Here is an 18,755-nt window from a genome sequence, read left to right on the forward strand (position 1 = left end):
ATGCCAAGCTCAGAATTTTCGAGAAGTTCTTTCTCTGCTTCACTGATAGTCTGCAAGGTTATTGGGTTTGATCTTTCTGCAACTCTTGATATATTTGGAAAAATGCGTGTGAATTCTTGCATTCTGGTATGTACAATTTTGTGGTTGTTCCGATTATGGTTTGTGTAAAAATTCAGAAATGTAATGTCTAAGAAGATTGTTCAGCAGCTAACTGAGGAGTGGTGCAGTATTTTCCTTATTACAGCCTATAATGTCGAGTCTAACCAACTCAATTGTTAGCATGAATCTACAGTAAGTCCGGTTATACGATGAAATTAAATGAAGTTGTTGACGGTAAATCCCACGAAGGGTAATCCCGCAAGAAGTTGTTCTAACCGGCCTGAGGGTGTGTTACAATTTTATAAGAAGCTGTTCATCCACGAGTTTGTTGGCACTGTCATAAACAAGAGGTTTTGGTGGTTGGGTTTGGAAAGCGTGTACTAAGAATTGATACTACTAAAGTTGTGAAGGGTGAACCCCCTTCTGCTGATGAGCCTCTCAAATGTCCTGTTGAAAAACTGATTGATGGAGTCCAGTTTGTCGGTAAACATGATGGAGAAGTGACCTTTTGATAAGGAATTTGGTGTGTCAAAAGAGTTGCTCATGAGACTTTGGTGTGGGATTGCAAGATTGCAGATGGTTCAACATTGTGTTCAGTGATTGTAGATGTTCTTCCAATCTCAAACTGGGTTTCCCCAGTTGAGATTGAGGGGGAGTATTAAGTATACAAGTTAGCAATACAGTTAGTAAGTTGGTTAGAGTAGTTAGGCTCTCCCTTATAAAAACAGTTGTGTAACCTTCATTCTATCAATTAATACAAAAGCATATTTCTCTCTCTAAATCTATCTCTCTGTAAAACTCTCTGTGTTGATCTTTCTTCTCTTCAGCTTTCTTCTTGATTTTCTTTCAATTTCCAAACATTACAATGTAGCTAACACCGCCAAGTGCCAACGTTGTACCAAACGCGCAGTCCGTCAGTCCCACCAGAAGCTTTGTGCTGCTTGTTCTAAGGAACAACGTGTTTGTGCGAAATGTTGCTGTCGTGTCGAGCAAATTGTCGGAAAAGACCTTGCGGAAGTGGAGTCTGAGCAGAAGAAGCTTCAAGAGGTTTGGTTTTTTAATGTTATTTATTTAAAATTTTCAGTTTTTAATTGGTTTTCGATTCGGAAATTGATAGGTTTGTTTTGTTTTGTGGAAATTGTAATGCACAGGCGATCAAAAATGCAAGAGAAAGATATAGGAGGAGTCTATTGCGTGCGGTATGTTCTCGAATTTGAACACATTTGTTTGTTCTTGTATTGGATTGTGAATCAAAAGTTGCATAATTTGTGATCTCGGATTGTACTGTAACAGATGAATGCTGGAAATTCTACGGGTGTATCGAAAGCTGCAAGCGAGAAAGGAGACAAAGCGGGGGACCTGTTCCCCTCTGCCTCGCTCGAAGAATATGCAGAGGCAAGCAGAGATGATGAGGATGACGACATTGATGATGGTGAAGGTGGTAGCCTTCTGCACGCGCGTGAATATTTTTTGAATCACATAGACCTACGCACAATTTATACGTTTTAAATATATTTATATGCGTAAATTGATAAAAGAAAAGTTAAATATTTGAAGTAAATAAATAATCTTAGATCATGCTAAAAGAAACCCTTATAAATCTATTAAAGCGGCTGAATTCATATAATAAAATCGGTCTCTGTAGAATTTACATTAAGAATAGAGAAAATAATATTTAATAAACAATTAATTGAATCACATTATTGTTAGCTCATTGTGAGGTCAAGCCCACCCCACTCCCCCTTAGTGTGGATAAGATCGTTTGTTAATAAAAAACAATCATTTGATAACTAATTTAATCAAATTATTATCCGCTTGTGAAAGACATTTTTTATATCCGGCATTGCACGCCTCTTAAGATGTTTTGAACGTGTTTAAAAATAGAGAAATTGAATCACATTATTGCTAGCCTATTGTGAGGTACAAATTAAAAAAAATAATTATTATTATTAAAAAAATACTGTTAAAATGATGAAACCTCTGCCTTATTTGATTCATTATTTTGGGATGCCTTTGAAGGTTTTTTATCTTGGGGGTATTTTTGTCCAATTACTTTTTGAAGTTTGGTGACACCAAAATCACTATTGACCTTTTCCATTGGCTTTATATATAGAAGATTAAGCTTTTTAGCCAAATGGTTGCGAAAATTGGTATAATTATGTATATTGTTCTTTGAGATTTTAAATTGATAGAAGTAATTTTTGAAATTGTTCACCATCAATTATTTTGATCATTCCATAAAAAAAATTTGTTAAATTAAAAGTAATTTTCGTCAAATCAACTTCTTTACCTGAATTGGTATTTTCTTCAACGTGACTTTGTATTAGTTGTTCATTATGTTACAATTACACTGAATTTGTTTCATTTTAGTTTCTCATTGATCAAAGACTTTGAATGCAGTGTGGTCTAAATTAAAGATTCTCAATCATCAACAGTAACGTTAATGGACTGTACACAAAGGGTAGTGGTAGTGGACTTGAAGAGTCAAAGTCTTTGCCACGAGTCTTTATGTATGGTGGGTCGTTTGCTTGTTTACTTTTCTAAACAAGTAGGGATTGTGTTGTTAACTTGTGATGTATTCTTATGGATAACGCTTGGTAGAAAAATCTCACTGCTAGCAAGTTACAAACAACCCGTCAAATGGTCTCCAGCTGTGAGTTAGTAAACGTCATTTAACAAGCATGTCTCTTTTGCAATGTGACTTTTGTGGTAAGGTGATAATATTATGCACGCGGATTTTTGTTAGCATTGATGCATTTTGCGATTACATATCTATACTATTATTAAGAGAACTCTTCTTGTCAACTTTTTATTATTTTTTTTTCTTATTTTGCCCTCACTTTTGATACACAATACTTACATAAGGAGCGCAAAATAGTAATTTTGTATCTTTTGCCCCTTTTTTTTCCTATTTTGCCCTCAATTTTGATACACATACTTACATAAAGAGGGCAAAGTAGTAATTTTGTATCCTTTGAGAAAATGACAATCATATCCCTATTTTTCCTATTTTACCCTCACTTTTGGTACACAATATTTACATAAGGGGAAGAAAACAGTAATTATGTAATATTAAGATAAAATATTCACTTATTAAGAGAAATTGTCCCACTACCATTTTTTCATACTTTTTAAAATTTTAAAAACTAATCACACTCCTTAATAAAAAAAACAAAAAATAAAATGAAATTGTTCACACACACAAAGTGTGTGCTCATCAGCTAGTATTTTCGATTTTAAGTGCACTTAAACAACTGAAATATAAAAGGTTTATGCTGACTTGGTCGCTAGAAAAGCCACACTGAAGGGTAATGTCATCGACCGGAGTGTAGACAGAGGGTGAGTTTGCGGCCACGTGTAGGGTTATGATTAAACCTCTACTCCGAGTTGTTATGTTATTGTTTGCATGCACAATTATTGAAAACCTAGGGCAAAACAGAAGTAGTGGGGCATGAGGCCATCTCCAACCAAGAGCTGACCAGAGGGCTCGTTTTAGCCCTTTGATCCTCTAAGAAATTAATATTTTAATGAACAATACAGAGTCATATTTGCCTCCATCTTCAATTGAGGGCCAAAGGGCCATCGGGCTCGTTTTAGTCCTGTTACAAAAAATCGTCTCCAACCGAGGGCCAAACATAATTTATTATTTAATGTTGTTTCATGTTACTTAATTTAATTTAATGTTGTATAATGGCTTAGGAAGTTATAGGAAAAAAAATAGAATTTCAAAAAAATATGAAACAAATTTTGTAAAATAGAAGTTATAGGAAAAAAAAGGTTTAAATTCATTAAAAAAAATTGAATACAACAGCTAGTCAGCTAACCGTTGGATTCAAATTTTTGTTTAAGCATTCATATTGGTTATATCCGTCAGGAATACTCAGCCCTCTGGCCCAGCCCGGGCTGGCTGACTGGCTAGATTGGGCCAGCCCTTTCAGATTTCGTGGGGCCCACAAGCCCTCTGGCATAGCCCTCGGTTGGAGACGGTTTTCGGGCTATTTTCAGCCGTTTGGCCCTCTGGACCATTCGGTTGGAGATGGCCTAATTTCATGGAGGAGTTCATTGTTGATTCATCAGGATAGAGATAATTTTTAGTATGTTTGAAAATATATGACTGGTATATCAAGCGTTATAACACAATTAATTTTTTTTTTTTTAAGATTTAACTAATTGTATTATGACATTTAGTATACTGAGTTATGTTTTTAATACTAAAAAATCTATTGGCGTGATGACTTTTCAAGCCACTAACTAATATAAGATCATGCATGAAACTTTTTCAAATATGACCTTGTATTAGTGGTTTAGTACGCTATGATTATATTGAATTCGTTTCATTTAAGTCTTTTTAGAACAGGATGAATCAAAGACTTTAAAAGGGAGTTCATCATCTAAAAAGATGCAGCGCACTCCAGACAAACAATACCGGCCAGAGATTTGAATGTCAAATATTTGGCTGCACGTCTCAATCATCAAGAGTAAAGTTAATAGACTTGATACAAAGGGTAGTAGACGAAAAATGCAAAGTCTTTGCCACTAGTCTTTATGCATAGTGATTTGCTTGTATACTTTTCCAAACAAGAAGTAGAGATTGTGTTGTTAACTTGTTATATAGTCTTATGAAAAATGCTAGGTAGAAAAGTCTCATCACTATCAAGTAACAACCAACCCATCAAATGGTATCCAGGTATGAGTTGTTATACGTCATTTTAACAAGCATGTGTCTTTACAATGTGATTTTTGAGGTAAGATGATGTTAATACGCGCACAAATTTTTGTTAGCATTGATGCATTTTGCAATTTACATGTATTATTGATTCTAAGTGCGCATAGACGATTGATTCTAAGTGCGCATAGACGACTGACATATACTATTCTTATAAGGCACTTGAACAAATTAATACTTAATATACTCGACCATCCTAATATAATATAGTTTGGCTACAATAATATTAGGGGATATCCTCAATCAGTTGAGGCATTGAGCTTTTGCCTAGCTAAGTTTATGTTGACATGGTGTATAATTTATATAACCAAAAAGCCAAAAAGCACATTGTCTTCGTAGAATTTATGTTCATCTGTTTTGAAATGGAAGTAATATAAAGCCAACATGTTACAAGAAGACTGGTGTTTTACTAAAATTTATGGTTAACCTTCTACTAGTTAAAAATTAGTGATAATTATGCGATTCATGAATGAGATGCACAATAGATATTGGGTGATGTACCCATACACACTCCATCTTATTTTTTCTTAGCCATTGGATCGAATGAATTGAAAAAAATCAAAAGACAAAAATTAATAGAGGTTTAGGCACCACCCTATATATTATACAACAATATGAACCATTGTTTATTAATGTGAAACATTTTAAACCATGAATCTACTCTCAAAACACATTAGTATAAATAATTAAAGGAAAGGAGTGGAAAATATGCTTTCCATATCCATTTTGAGTAGTGTTCTGAGAGACAAATGGCCACAAATATTTTTTGTAATATTTTTTGTAATCTGTCGGGAATTTTGGACCATGCTTTTGCTCCCACGGATGGAAGGCTGCACTTGGATGCAGATGAACGAACCTGATCTGGTTTGAGGCCTCCAAGTAAGAACAAACTTGATCTGGTTTGGGTGGCTACGCACGAAATAGAAATGGCCCTTCATGAATTTAGTTGCAAAGATAAACAACTATAAAGTAAAGTTGTTGAGTGTCTGATAAACTTATTTTGTAAAAATACTTTTAACTAAAAAAATAGTGCTGAGTGTCTGATAAATTTTTGTATAAAATTGTTATAAGCATGTTGAATGATTAAAATTGATCATCATGCTTTAAAAATAAAATAAAAAAACGTTTTTTTTTTTTTTTGAGAAGTATGGTAGACTCTGCTTGCGTGTTTCTATGCTTCTCATATTTAATGTTCCAAAATTTTTAGTAAGCTATTTTTTTTTAAAGCATCGCAACTCCAAATCAACCCTAATCACTTAAGGCATTGGGAATCGGAGGAACTGTGCACCATCAGTTCGGAAATTTTCCTTCAGCATCTCAGCAGGTATGTTGTCTCCGATTTCTTTGAATAAAAATTCAGGCAACGGAGAGTTGAAGCCCACCTTCGAAGCTGTCAAACTCGTTAGGAATTTTATCGACCAAGGCTTTGAGCTCCGGTCTAATGAACCAGGACGTCTGACATCTTCCAGTATCCAAATCGTAACTTATGATATTGTTGCATCGATAGCCATTGTCATATTTGGTGGTTGAATTAGAGTTTTATCTCAATCAATTAATGTATTAATCAAGCATTGTAATCGTAGGTAATTTCCTTTTACTAACCTCGGTATAAACCAGAGAGAAATACTTAGTTACTGATAAATCCTTTTTTTTTGACAAACGAGAAGATAATTTGCACTGAATTTTTTGAACTATGGGAGAAAATTTAAACTCGAAAATTAGTGGGTTGAAGAGAAAAGCTCTATCTACTAAGCAATCCACCATTTGTTTGACCAATCAATTAGTTACCTTGTTATTGATCACAATCTGTTCTTTTAAAATAATATTACAAAAAATGCCACGGTAATCGTAGGTCATGTTTCTAAGTTGTGTCATTTCTCATTTCCTAATTTATAACATATTGTTGATCAACATAAGTGTTTTGTAATTAATATTGTAATTAGTAACTTGAACTTCGCTTTATATTGTATGGAATCCGCAAATCGTAAACCATGTATGGGGGTTAATGCATGTCCTGTGTCGAAAGGTCAAGAAAGCTAGTGACCTAATGACATGGGAGCCGACAATTAAAACTCTAGTGAGAAGCGACCATAACTATAACGGTCCTAAGTCAAAAAATTTCTTGTTGAATAAGTTTCAAGTTCCAACACAATATGAAAAACATAACGATCTTGACAGAGTTCCAACCCAAAACCCAATTGTCAAATGAACCTCACACCTTTCTCAAACTCTGTAGGCTAGTTGGTATCCACATTCCCATAGGGCTAAATGGACCACATCAAATCAACCCAATCAAAAGCCCAATCAGATTCCAAACAACCCACATCCAAATCAAACACGGATCAGAAAAGACCCATAATTTTGATAAATTATGGGTCAAATTTAGTTAAGAAACGATTGAGTTACGAAGTTTTGAAAATTACCCAAAGAGTTTTTAACAAAAGAACCAAAATGATGGATGGTGGACAATCTCAGCAACCATTTCTATTGATTTTCAATCTCAGGAACCAAAGTAATGAGTTATACAAATCTCATGGACAATTTTGGCTATTTAGCCAAATAAAAAGAGACTGAACAAGAAAAGAGAAAGAAGCGTATTCCTTTCAGCTTGTACAAATGATATTTTATACTAATTTATATTATGATTTAAACTCAAGTCGCAATGATTTGAAGAAGATAAACTAATCTCCACAAAATTTTAGTCCTTTATTGCGTACTACGTGCTTAATCTCGAAACTCAGTTTTAATTGTAATGCTTACGAATCCGAAACTTGGGTTTGCGGTGACAAAAACATTGGGCAAATGTTTTTCTTCCAATTCTCGTCCATCCACTATTGTATCAATGTTTGCTTGAAGTTCCTTAGTCTAATTACTTCAAAATTCTGCATGTGTTTTTGGTCAGTTATGTAGATTCTACCATTGTAGAAATTGAAATTCATAATATTCTTTAAAATGTTCTTATTAACAATTTTGGATGATATGGACTTAGCATCAACTCATTCAATTAGTAACGACAATTAAATGCCATCTTAATGGTTTTGTCAATGTTCATCATAACAAATTCATGAATTTTTTTTTCCTTCTAGATCTTGAGTGCATATTCACTGTTATCTGCAATGTTGTTACAAAGTCTGAAAGTCCAGATGAAGCACTGGAGATGGCAAAACTTATATCCTCAAAGATTACTCAAAAACCAACCGACAAGCCTGCATTGCGCTTAAAGATGTATGATACCATTGTGATCATGACTTTAGCTTTTTATTATTTTGAATGTACTTCTGACCGTTTTTGTTTTGTTTACAGTTTGTTCAATCTGTACAACCTACTGGAGAACCCATATAGCCGGTTCTTAGTCTACTTGAGTGCTCTTAATTTGGCTATCCATGGGAAGGTCACTGAACATGTCATCCCTTCATTCAAAAATGTGGAAAGTTTTTTGAAAGAGTGGAGTATTGAGATCTCTGATCAGAGGCAGTTATTTCTGACCATCGCTAATGTTCTGAAAGAACACAAAAAGTATGCTTTGTAATCTTATTTCTATATGTACATGTCTTTCCTCGATTTGTTTTAAGAACAGTTAATTATATTTTCTGTTGTATTTTCAGCTTGGCAAAGGAGTCTTTCAAATTCCTGACCAAGTACTTGGCGACATTTTCTGGCGAAGATGTGCATACGTTGAGTGAAGCCAAAGAGGAAGCTATACGTACAATTGTGGAATTTGTGAAGGCCCCAGACATGTTTCAGGTATATTTGTAGGATCTTGTGGAATTTCAAAAATTTTTTGAGTCCATGTTTCTCTTTGGTGACTGTTCATCCTTATTTACAAAATATGTTTTTTTTTTTGCCCTTTGTACACGTGATCGAAGCCGCCAACACCAACAATGAAACTCTGGCTGAAGTTTTGGGTGGTGGCTTTGATCTCCGCCAGTGAAAAGTAACGACACAAATGTGTTGGTAAAGATGATGAGCCATATGAGGCAGTGCCCTTTGTTGGATAGTGGCCAAATTAGGCTAGGAAACAAAACAATAGTGATTAGGGAACATCATGATGAGGATTATGTTTCCTTGTTTTGTGGCTTGTTTTGTGGCTTAAATTGCTCCATGTTTTGTGGCTTTTTCAAAGCCATAATTATTTGGCATAAGAAGGGGCACGGGTGAAGAGAGAGTTGTAGAGGGATGAAGAGATGTAAAGCATCCAAAGAGATGGTGAGAGCATTTGGCTCTACCATGGGTAAGGGTGAGAGAAATCAAGAGAGCTAGAGTGAAAAATCTCTTGTGAAAGAACTCTTGGGGTAGAGTGAGGCTCTTGGGAAAATTCTGTGAGTGGGTGTACAAGGGATATGGGATTGGGTTATGTCGATTTAACTCATGTGTAACTTGTACTGTTTTTCTCATAGTGAAGAGCAATATCTCTCCGAGGACGTAGGCAGGTTTTTGCCGAACCTTGTAAATTTCTCGGTGTCTTTATTTCTTGTATTTTATTTTGTTCAACTGTGTGTGAGTTTGGTGAGGTTGTAATCTGAATCTCAGTTCCGCACTAACGAACGGGCCAAGGCACAACAATTGGTATCAGAGCATCGTTGGGGGCTTTGGTTCGTTAGAGGTCCAGATTTGTTGTTCACCATGGAATTTTCAGTTGAGCAGTTTAAATGGAGAGGCGGTTTTGCTCTTGGTAAAGGAGAGTAATGGAAGCTTGAAGAAATGGAAGCCGTGTTTAGGGATGCTTGGATCAACTGCGAAAGTTGATGTTGAGGAAGAAGACAAAGGCCTCTTTCTTCTTACCTCAATTTCAGATTTGTACGAGAACCTTGTGAAACTTTACTGCAAGGAAAGAAACAGTAAGTTTGGAGCAGGTGCAAGCTTCTTTGGTGTGGAATGATACACACAAGAGACCATGGATGATGGTGGGCACAAGACTGCTTAAGCTATTCAAGGTTGAAATCGTGGAAGAAAATTGGAAAGAGGATCTGAGAGAGACAGCAGGTTCGGATCCGGTTCCGGAGGCAAGGGTCCACAGTGCTACGGGTGCAAGGCCGGGTTAGCAAGTTTGTGGTGGAAGACTTTGAGTATGCCCTCTAGGTACTCGAAGCAACACTTCTCCTGGTGATGTTTAGTCTCAAGTGTTGCAGGGGTTTTGCAGCAGGTGGAGCTATGGGATTCACAGGTGATGAGATGGTCCTGAAGAATGAGAAGTGTGAGGAATGTTTGTCTGGCTCGACGGGTGTTGCTGGAAATGGGTGCACTGACAAGTTTCCAAGTTGCAGACAATGAAGAGGAGGAAAACCTGCTGGAGGAGACGAGGATGTGTTGAGATCCTGTCTGAAGCTAAATGGTGATTTTTTGCTTGCAGCAGCTGCACATGCATTGGCAATAACTGAATCGAAACAGGACCAACGAGGTGGATTCAAAGTGTGCATGCTGGTACGTAAGGCCAATGGACTTTGGTACAATTTGGCCAAGGTGGAGATTGTTGGATAGTGGCCAAATTAGGCTAGGAAACAAAACAATAGTGATTAGGGAACATCATGATGAGGATTATGTTTCCTTGTTTTGTGGCTTGTTTTGTGGCTTAAATTGCTCCATGTTTTGTGGCTTTTTCAAAGCCATGTTTTGTGGCTTTTTCAAAGCCATAATTATTTGGCATAAGAAGGGGCACGGGTGAAGAGAGAGTTGTAAAAGGATGAAGAGATGTAAAGCATCCAAAGAGATGGTGAAAGCATTTGGCTCTACCATGGGTAAGGGTGAGAGAAATCAAGAGAGCTAGAGTGAAAAATCTCTTGTGAAAGAACTCTTGGGGTAGAGTGAGGCTCTTGGGAAAATTCTGTGAGTGGGTGTACAAGGGATATGGGATTGGGTTATGTCGATTTAACTCATGTGTAACTTGTACTGTTTTTCTCATAGTGAAGAGCAATATCTCTCCGAGGACGTAGGCAGGTTTTTGCCGAACCTCGTAAATTTCTCGGTGTCTTTATTTCTTGTATTTTATTTTGTTCAACTGTGTGTGAGTTTGGTGAGGTTGTAATCTGAATCTCGGTTCCGCACTAACGAACGGGCCAAGGCACAACACCCTTGACTTTCCGCCGCCGCCTAAAAACCAAGAACCCAAGGACAGAAAGTCCAAGTATTCCGCAATCTACACCGACAACCGTGGCAAGCAAAGGAGTTCTTGATCTGGTGCTAGGTTTTGATGGCGTCCCCTTTGCTGGGGCTATAGGAGGTGGGTCAGGGCTTGGTCCAGCGAGATTCCGGTTTGCACTGAGTTTGAACATTTCGAGTCCGTTCAAGATTGCCTCACTGTACCCATGATACCAATCCGCTTCCAGTGCAAGAAAGAGATTGACTTTCTTCGGGATTGCAGGGTTCCCCAACATGAACACATGGTAGTCTCTGTACACTGGTCTTCCATTTCCACCAGTCCACTCGATTATATCCGCCATTTTCTCAGCGGATTGATTGGCGATGTAGATGTTAAATCCCCGTTCTCCGGCATGGTAACATCACTATTAAACTCACAAAAATGAAGCCTAACCAAGTAAGCAAACATTGAATCCACAAGGAATTCCCAGGTGAGATTGTGGTTCTTGTTGGTATTTGACAGTTTACTAACTCAATACCAAAATATGTGGGTGATAAGTTTACAAACTCTATCACACCTCTTGCACTTTGCACTCTCAAATAAAATTGGACAAAGAAAGAAATAGAGAAAGGAGGGAAGCAACAAGCTTTGGCAAAACACTTGGACTTTGATATATGAAAAAGGTTTACAAACTATTGGAATAAGAAAGCTTACAAGCTTCTTCACAATTGGAAGTGGGATTTGGATGGGATGATTTACAATGCTTGAGAACTTGGGTATTTATAGCAAACCAAATGATTAAACTAAGATTATTTATTACCACACAAAACACATTAATTGCACCTAATAATTTTTATTCAACCATACCTAATATTGCCTAACTTTCCATGCCTAACTTTGACATTGATTTTCAACAATGGCTAGTAGCACCCTTTTTTTTATTTGAATTTCCAACACACCTCCTCAAATCAAAACGCCTTCATTCCTAGCATTTCACGCAGTAGCCGGAATGTTTCAATTGGCAATGGCTTTGTGAAGATGTCTGCCACTTGTTCCTTGGTGTGACAGTAGACAAGTTCAATTGTCTTTTGCTTCACATGGTCCCTTAGAAAATGGAACCTGGTATCAATGTGCTTGCTCCTTCCATGTTGAACAGGATTCTTTGCAAGTTTGATTGCAGACACGTTATCTACGTGAATCACAGTCGATTCCACTTGTGGATGACACACTGACTTCAACAGATTTCTTAACCAAATTGCCTCACACACGGTTGAGGCTACAGCAACATACTCGGCTTCACATGATGACAAAGCAACAATTGATTGCTTCTTTGAAGTCCATGAGAAAGCTGTTGATCCTAGAAAAAACACATAGCCAGTTGTGCTTTTCCTTTCATCTTGGTCACCTCCCCAATCACTATCTGAATAACCAAATAATTTTGCATCTTCACCAAAATTATAAAATAGACCATAGTTTAGAGTACCTCTTATGTACCTTAAAATTCTCTTGGCGGCCAGCCAATGAGACTCCCTTGGTGTTTCCATGTATCGACTCACGAGTCCAACACCATAAACTATATCAGGTCTTGTGATTGTAAGGTACCTTAGGCTTCCAACGAGGCTTTTGTACACTGTTGAGTTTACAAACTCACCCTCTCCTCCTTTGGACAGCTTCAATCCAGTTGCGACTGGGGTATTGACAGTGTTGCACTTGTCCATATTGAACTTCTTCAATATGTCTCTCATGTACCTTTGTTGAGAGATGTAGATACCATCACTTTCTTGCTTCACTTCTATGCCAAGAAAGTATGACATTAATCCATTGTCAGTCATCTCGAATTCACTGAACATGGATTGCTTGAACTCATGGAACATTGCCTCATTGTTTCCTGTAAACAATAAATCATCTACATAAAGACAAATAATTAAGAACTCCCATTTTTCACCATTCTTCATGTAAACTGAATGCTCGTATAGACATTTCTGAAATCCATTTTGGTGAAGGTAGTTGTCGATCCTTGAGTTCCAAGCTCGTGGTGCTTGCTTGAGGCCGTACAAAGCCTTCTTCAAACGATACACCTTATCTTCTTCTCCTTGTACTTGGAAGCCTTCCGGTTGTTCCACGTACACTTCTTCCTCAAGTACTCCATTAAGGAAGGCTGACTTGACATCTAGTTGATAAATTTTCCATTTATGATGTGCGGCAAGAGAGATTAGCAATCTTACCGTGTCAAGTCTCGCAACTGGAGCATAGACTTCATCATAGTCCACTCCATACTTCTGTTTGTAGCCCTTTGCTACAAGCCTTGATTTGTATCGATCCACACTCCCATCTGCAGTGCGTTTGATCTTGTAAACCCACTTGACACCAATAGCCTTCTGATTTGGTGGGAGCTTTGTCAGCTCCCAAGTGTCATTCTTCTCGATGGCATGGATCTCTTCTTCCATGGCTTTCTTCCAACAATCTTCTTCCACAGCTTCATTGAATGAGAAAGGCTCGTGGTCTGCATACAAGCAGAAAAGGTTGGTTTCTTCTTCTTCTTCTTGTCCATAAATATCTGTGAGACTCCTTAACCTCACTGGAGTTGAGGAGCTGCTTTCCTCACTAGATGTAGGACTACTCCTTGCAATTCTGTGCACTGGAGTTGTTGTGATTGTTTGAGCAGGCTGTTGCTCAATCGGTGGTACAACTTCTGGTTCTTCAAAATCAGTGGAGACGATCTTCTCTTTACTGACTTCTTTGTTGTTCCACGTCCATGTCTCTTCCTCACTGAAGATGACATCTCTACTAACCACTAGTTTGCCAGTTAGTGGGTTGTAGAGCTTGTATGCCTTGGACTCTTCACTATAGCCCACAAACACACACTTCTCACCTCTATCATCAAGTTTCCTCCTCTTGGCTTCTGGAACTTGAGCATATGCAACACACCCAAAAATTCTTAGGTGTGTAACATTCGGCTTGTATCCACTCCAAGCCTCTTGTGGTGTCATCCTCTTGACACTCTTTGTTGGACATCGATTCAACAAATAAATCGAACAAGCTACAGCTTCTGCCCATAACTCTTTTGGCAAATTCTTCTCCTTAAGCATGGACCTTGTCATGTCAAGGATGGTTCGATTCTTTCTTTCGGCAATCCCATTTTGCTGTGGGGTATAGGCAGCAGTAAGTTGATGCCTAATTCCTTGCTCCTTGCAGTATGCTTGGAAAGCATTGGAGGTGTACTCTCCACCTCTATCTGATCTCACAGCCACAAGCTTGTGGTTACTTTCTGCCTCTGTGAGTGCCTTGAACTCCTTGAAAATTTTTAGGGCAGCTGACTTCTCCTTGAGAAAATAGACCCAAGTCTTTCTACTGAAATCATCAATGAAGGTAATAAAATACCTATTACCTCCATAAGACATGGGATCCAATGGACCACATATATCTGTGTGCACCAACTGCAGTGGTGCCTTTGCTCTCCATGTATCACCAACAGGGAACGATAGTCGTGCTTGCTTGCCAAGCACACAACCTTCACATACTTGGCGTGTGGCTTCAATCTGGGGTAGACCACGAACCATTCCTCCACTTGACAGCAACTTTAGGCCATTGAAATTAAGATGGCCAAATCGAAGATGTCATTTCCATGACTCATCTTCCATTACACCGATGTTGCAGCTTCCAATCTTTGTGTTCAAATTCAACGGAAACATCCGGTTCTTTGACATTCGAACACGTGCAATAAGCTTTCTCCTTGCATTCCTGAGAGTGAGAAGCATGTTCTCCATATGTATAATGTACTCTTTCTGGAGCAGTTGACCAATGCTCAGAATGTTGCTCTTCATACCTGGTATGTAGTAGGTATCGGAGATGTATTCTTCTCTTCCATCCTTCTGGATGATCTTGATCTTCCCTTTGCCTTCAACTGGCAACTTTGAGGAGTCACCAAGACTTACAGATCCATAGGCCCCTTCTTTGAGTTCGGCAAAAAACTCCTTCTTTCCACACATGTGATTGCTTGCACCAGAGTCCAAATACCAAACATCTTGTTGGCTTCTGGAATCATGGTGTGCTAGTAAGACTGTAAGTTCTTCATCAGTATTTCCACTTGATTCTGCCATGTTGACATGCTCACCATTTTTATGTGAACATTCATTGGCATAATGTCCATATTGCTTACAGTTGTGACACTGGATATGCGCCTTTCCTCGAGTAGATCTCCACTCCTGAGACTGACCTTGATTTTGTGCATAGCCTCGACCTCTTCCTCGGGCTCGTCCTCGGCTACGGTTGGATGAGCTCCCACGACGTGAGTTCCACTGCCCACGACCTTTATTTGGTTTGTCAATATTCAACTTTGACTCCAAAGCTTGCTCTAGCGTTGTGGGGCTTGCATTCTTCTGAATGCGTTGCTCGTGAACTAGGAGGGATCCTAGTAGCTCTTCTGCGCTCATCACCTCCAAATCCTTGGATTCCTCAATGGCAGTCACCACATGCTCAAACTTAGATGTGAGTGACCGGAGTATCTTCTCCACAACTCGTACTTCATCGAGTCTCTCGCCATTTCTCCTCATCTGATTTACTATCACAATGAGCCTTGAGTGATAGTCGGAGATGCTCTCCCCTTCATTCATATGAGCAGTTTCAAAATTTGCTCGAAGTGATTGTAACCTCACTTTCTTGACTCGATCTACTCCTTTGTAGATTGTACTGAGTGTATCCCATACTTGCTTGCTCGTTGTTGCTTCTGCAACCTTCTCGAACGTTGAATCTTCCAAACCCTGGTATAGAAGATACAGCGCCTTTTGGTCCTTCTTTCGTAAGTCCTTGAGAGTGTTCCTTTGATCCGCAGTATATACGGCTTCTTGCTCGGCAGTGGGTACAACATACCCACTACTGACAACTTCCCATAGCTCCTGTGATCCAAACAATGCTTTGAATTGGATGCACCATCTTTCATAATTTTCTTTCTTCAATGTGGGAACTTGGAGTTGCACTAAGTTGGACGCCATAACTGCTGCACCTGCCAGAATGGTATTCTGGCACTGATACCAATTGTTGGTATTTGACAGTTTACTAACTCAATACCAAAATATGTGGGTGATAAGTTTACAAACTCTATCACACCTCTTGCACTTTGCACTCTCAAATAAAATTGGACAAAGAAAGAAATAGAGAAAGGAGGGAAGCAACAAGCTTTGGCAAAACACTTGGACTTTGATATATGAAAAAGGTTTACAAACTATTGGAATAAGAAAGCTTACAAGCTTCTTCACAATTGGAAGTGGGATTTGGATGGGATGATTTACAATGCTTGAGAACTTGGGTATTTATAGCAAACCAAATGATTAAACTAAGATTATTTATTACCACACAAAACACATTAATTGCACCTAATAATTTTTATTCAACCATACCTAATATTGCCTAACTTTCCATGCCTAACTTTGACATTGATTTTCAACAATGGCTAGTAGCACCCTTTTTTTTATTTGAATTTCCAACAGTTCTTGCTTACGGTGTCCATTGAGCGGCCGGTTTGGTAAACTTCTTTCAGAGCAGAGTACGCTGGTATTTTAGAAAAGTTAAGCTGAACGCTAATGTTTAGCGGTAAAACACTATACTTCCTACTTAAATCGTCTAGGTAGTTGTACTCATCTGCCGAACCATCCCAATTGCGGTACATACCAGTGTCCAGATCGGAAGAGATCCTCGTTTCGTAACCGATATTGATTCGGTACACCATCTCCAGAGCAGTGTTGTTCTCAATGCGAAACGTGTTTTCGCAGCCTACATAAGCAACCCCAACTGGGCTCTGGGGTGAAGTGTAGTAAAGATATGGGGGCATGGAGATAATTTCAATCCCATTGATAAACGCGTAGGCATCTGGGCTTGTTTTGCTTGGAGTGAACGTGATATTCAAAGGCTGTCCTGACTCAGTGTGGAGGCAGAACTCTCTGTACATGGTATCCAAGCCAGAAGCATCAGCCGTGGCTGAAGCATTGAAGTCGCGGAGAAGGGTAAAACCGCCGGCTTCGACTGAGAAGAGGGCTTGGGACCGGTCGAAGTTGGGGGCGTATGAAGCTGGGTAGAAATACAAGCGGATGAACTTTAGGCCGGAAGAGAGTGGAAATGTGTAGGTAAATTCAAAGCGGGAAAGCCTTGCTGTGCTGTAAGGCGTGGTGAAATTTACTTCTTTGGATATCGATTTGTTAACAGCTGCTTGGAATTTGAATGGAAAAGGTTCTGAGTGCATATCTCCATACCACGGTCGGTCGTAGTTTTCGCTAAATTGGAAACCGGAAGAGCCACATTGAAGGGTGATTTGTTCAGACGGATGGTAGATTGGCGGCGAGTCCCCGGCCATGCACATGGTTATCATATGGATAAAAAGGGGAAGGAGAAGAGGAGTGAGAATCTTATTACGGTGTTTACCGTTGGGGTTCTCCATGATTTTAAGAAAAACATAGAAAGGGTGACTCATTTTCTCACTGGAATTTGGAGTCTCTTAACGAAGCCGTTTACACTGCCTATCGCAATGTTTGTTTGTAAATGACCACTTTAATGTCTTGCTTAATAACAAGTCTACCCAGAGTCTTTCTGTAAAGAGAAAAAAAACCCGTGCCCTGAAGAATGACCGGGAGAAGTTTCCATACTTTTTCCTCCACGCACCCGACGTATTGTTGGTATATGTCGGTGGAGTAAATGAGCTAGAAAGTTCTATTTATATTATATTATGAATAAATTATATTTTACTACTTCAATTTTGTATGATTGTTATGCATATCTCATTTTTTTTAATCATTGAAATGTTATATATCACTTCCTAGCCTTCGAAAGAATGGATAATCGTAACTTGCCACTCGTTGTCTTTTAAAAAAAAAAAAAAAGTTATATATCAAGTTATCAATTTGTTGCAATGCCAAACTTCCATTAAATTTTTTATTAATTTATCTATTAACTACTCACATGTCATCAGACGGCATAACCCCAATTTAACGAATTGAGAATATTAATAAAATGGCTAAACATAACTTCTGTTCTGCAATTCAACACCAATAAATAAAGATGTTTTTTTTTTCATACATCTGAAAATGCAAAGAAGCTACATCAACATTCAGCCACGTTTTGCCAATCTGGGCAAAGTCCTAGTGCCATTTACGTTACAAGAGACCTCTGATTGTTCTCCTTTCCTTTGCTGCTTTTACTCTTCAAATTCTTGTCATTAAACCTCAGCTTATTTACCTCCTCTGCCACCTTCGACAGAGTCATCTTCCTTTGATCTTGATTGTGACTGAGTATAAGAAGATGTGAAGAATGTCGGGTGTAGGTAGAAAATATAAGATGTATGTTGATATGTGAGGTGGGAGGGTATTACGAGGAAGTATGTGGGGTGCATTAAGATAATTTTTAATTAAAAAAGTAAATGTAGGATGTATTATGTATGTGAGGTTTATTTAACAATACATGGGATGTTAATGTAATAAGCCATTAAATAAGTGGCCCGGAATAGCCACATTTAACAGTGATATCTTCTGCCGAAGTGTAGATAGGTGGCAGATTGCCGGCAACGAATGTGGTGGCAATGATCAAGTGCAGAAACAAGGAAAGGTAAAGATGAGAGATGAAAATTGGTCTCGTCATGGTAAATTCTATAAAGGTGTTTATTTGTTGGTTGGATCGTTTGCATGAACACACTTAGCTCTTGTTTATAAATATGTCATGTGTTTTTGTTTGTGTCTCTCATTGCAAATTCTTGAGATTTAAGTTTATCAGACTTTCAAGTCAAGTTTTGGCTGCTTCTGCTCCAAAAGGAAAGATTCTCGGATCAACATTCTTTCTTGCGTAGGCAGTGGGCTTGACGAATTATCAATT

At 38.3% G+C, this 18,755-nt stretch overlaps 1 protein-coding gene and 2 pseudogenes across 2 annotated transcripts; 2 read left to right on the forward strand and 1 right to left on the reverse strand.

The window, feature by feature from the left end:
* Positions 1–1,624, forward strand: LOC137709232 (uncharacterized). The gene is made up of 5 exons (XM_088689443.1): positions 1–126; positions 510–574; positions 927–1,146; positions 1,251–1,298; positions 1,393–1,624. The coding sequence occupies exons 1-5, from the start codon at positions 1–3 to the stop codon at positions 1,606–1,608; spliced, it is 675 nt and encodes a 224-aa protein (XP_088545569.1). The 3' UTR covers positions 1,609–1,624.
* Positions 1,625–7,719: 6,095 nt separating this feature from the next.
* Positions 7,720–8,610, forward strand: LOC148689291 (uncharacterized; annotated as a pseudogene). The gene is made up of 3 exons (XR_015958601.1): positions 7,720–8,050; positions 8,129–8,341; positions 8,431–8,610. The product of XR_015958601.1 is annotated as an uncharacterized LOC148689291 (transcript).
* Positions 8,611–10,866: 2,256 nt separating this feature from the next.
* Positions 10,867–17,465, reverse strand: LOC148689292 (receptor-like protein kinase FERONIA; annotated as a pseudogene).
* Positions 17,466–18,755: the final 1,290 nt, after the last annotated feature.

This window comes from Pyrus communis, chromosome 17 (genome assembly GCF_041283825.1).
Source record: "Pyrus communis isolate YQ-2024b chromosome 17, ASM4128382v1, whole genome shotgun sequence".
NCBI classification, from domain to species: domain Eukaryota; kingdom Viridiplantae; phylum Streptophyta; class Magnoliopsida; order Rosales; family Rosaceae; genus Pyrus; species Pyrus communis.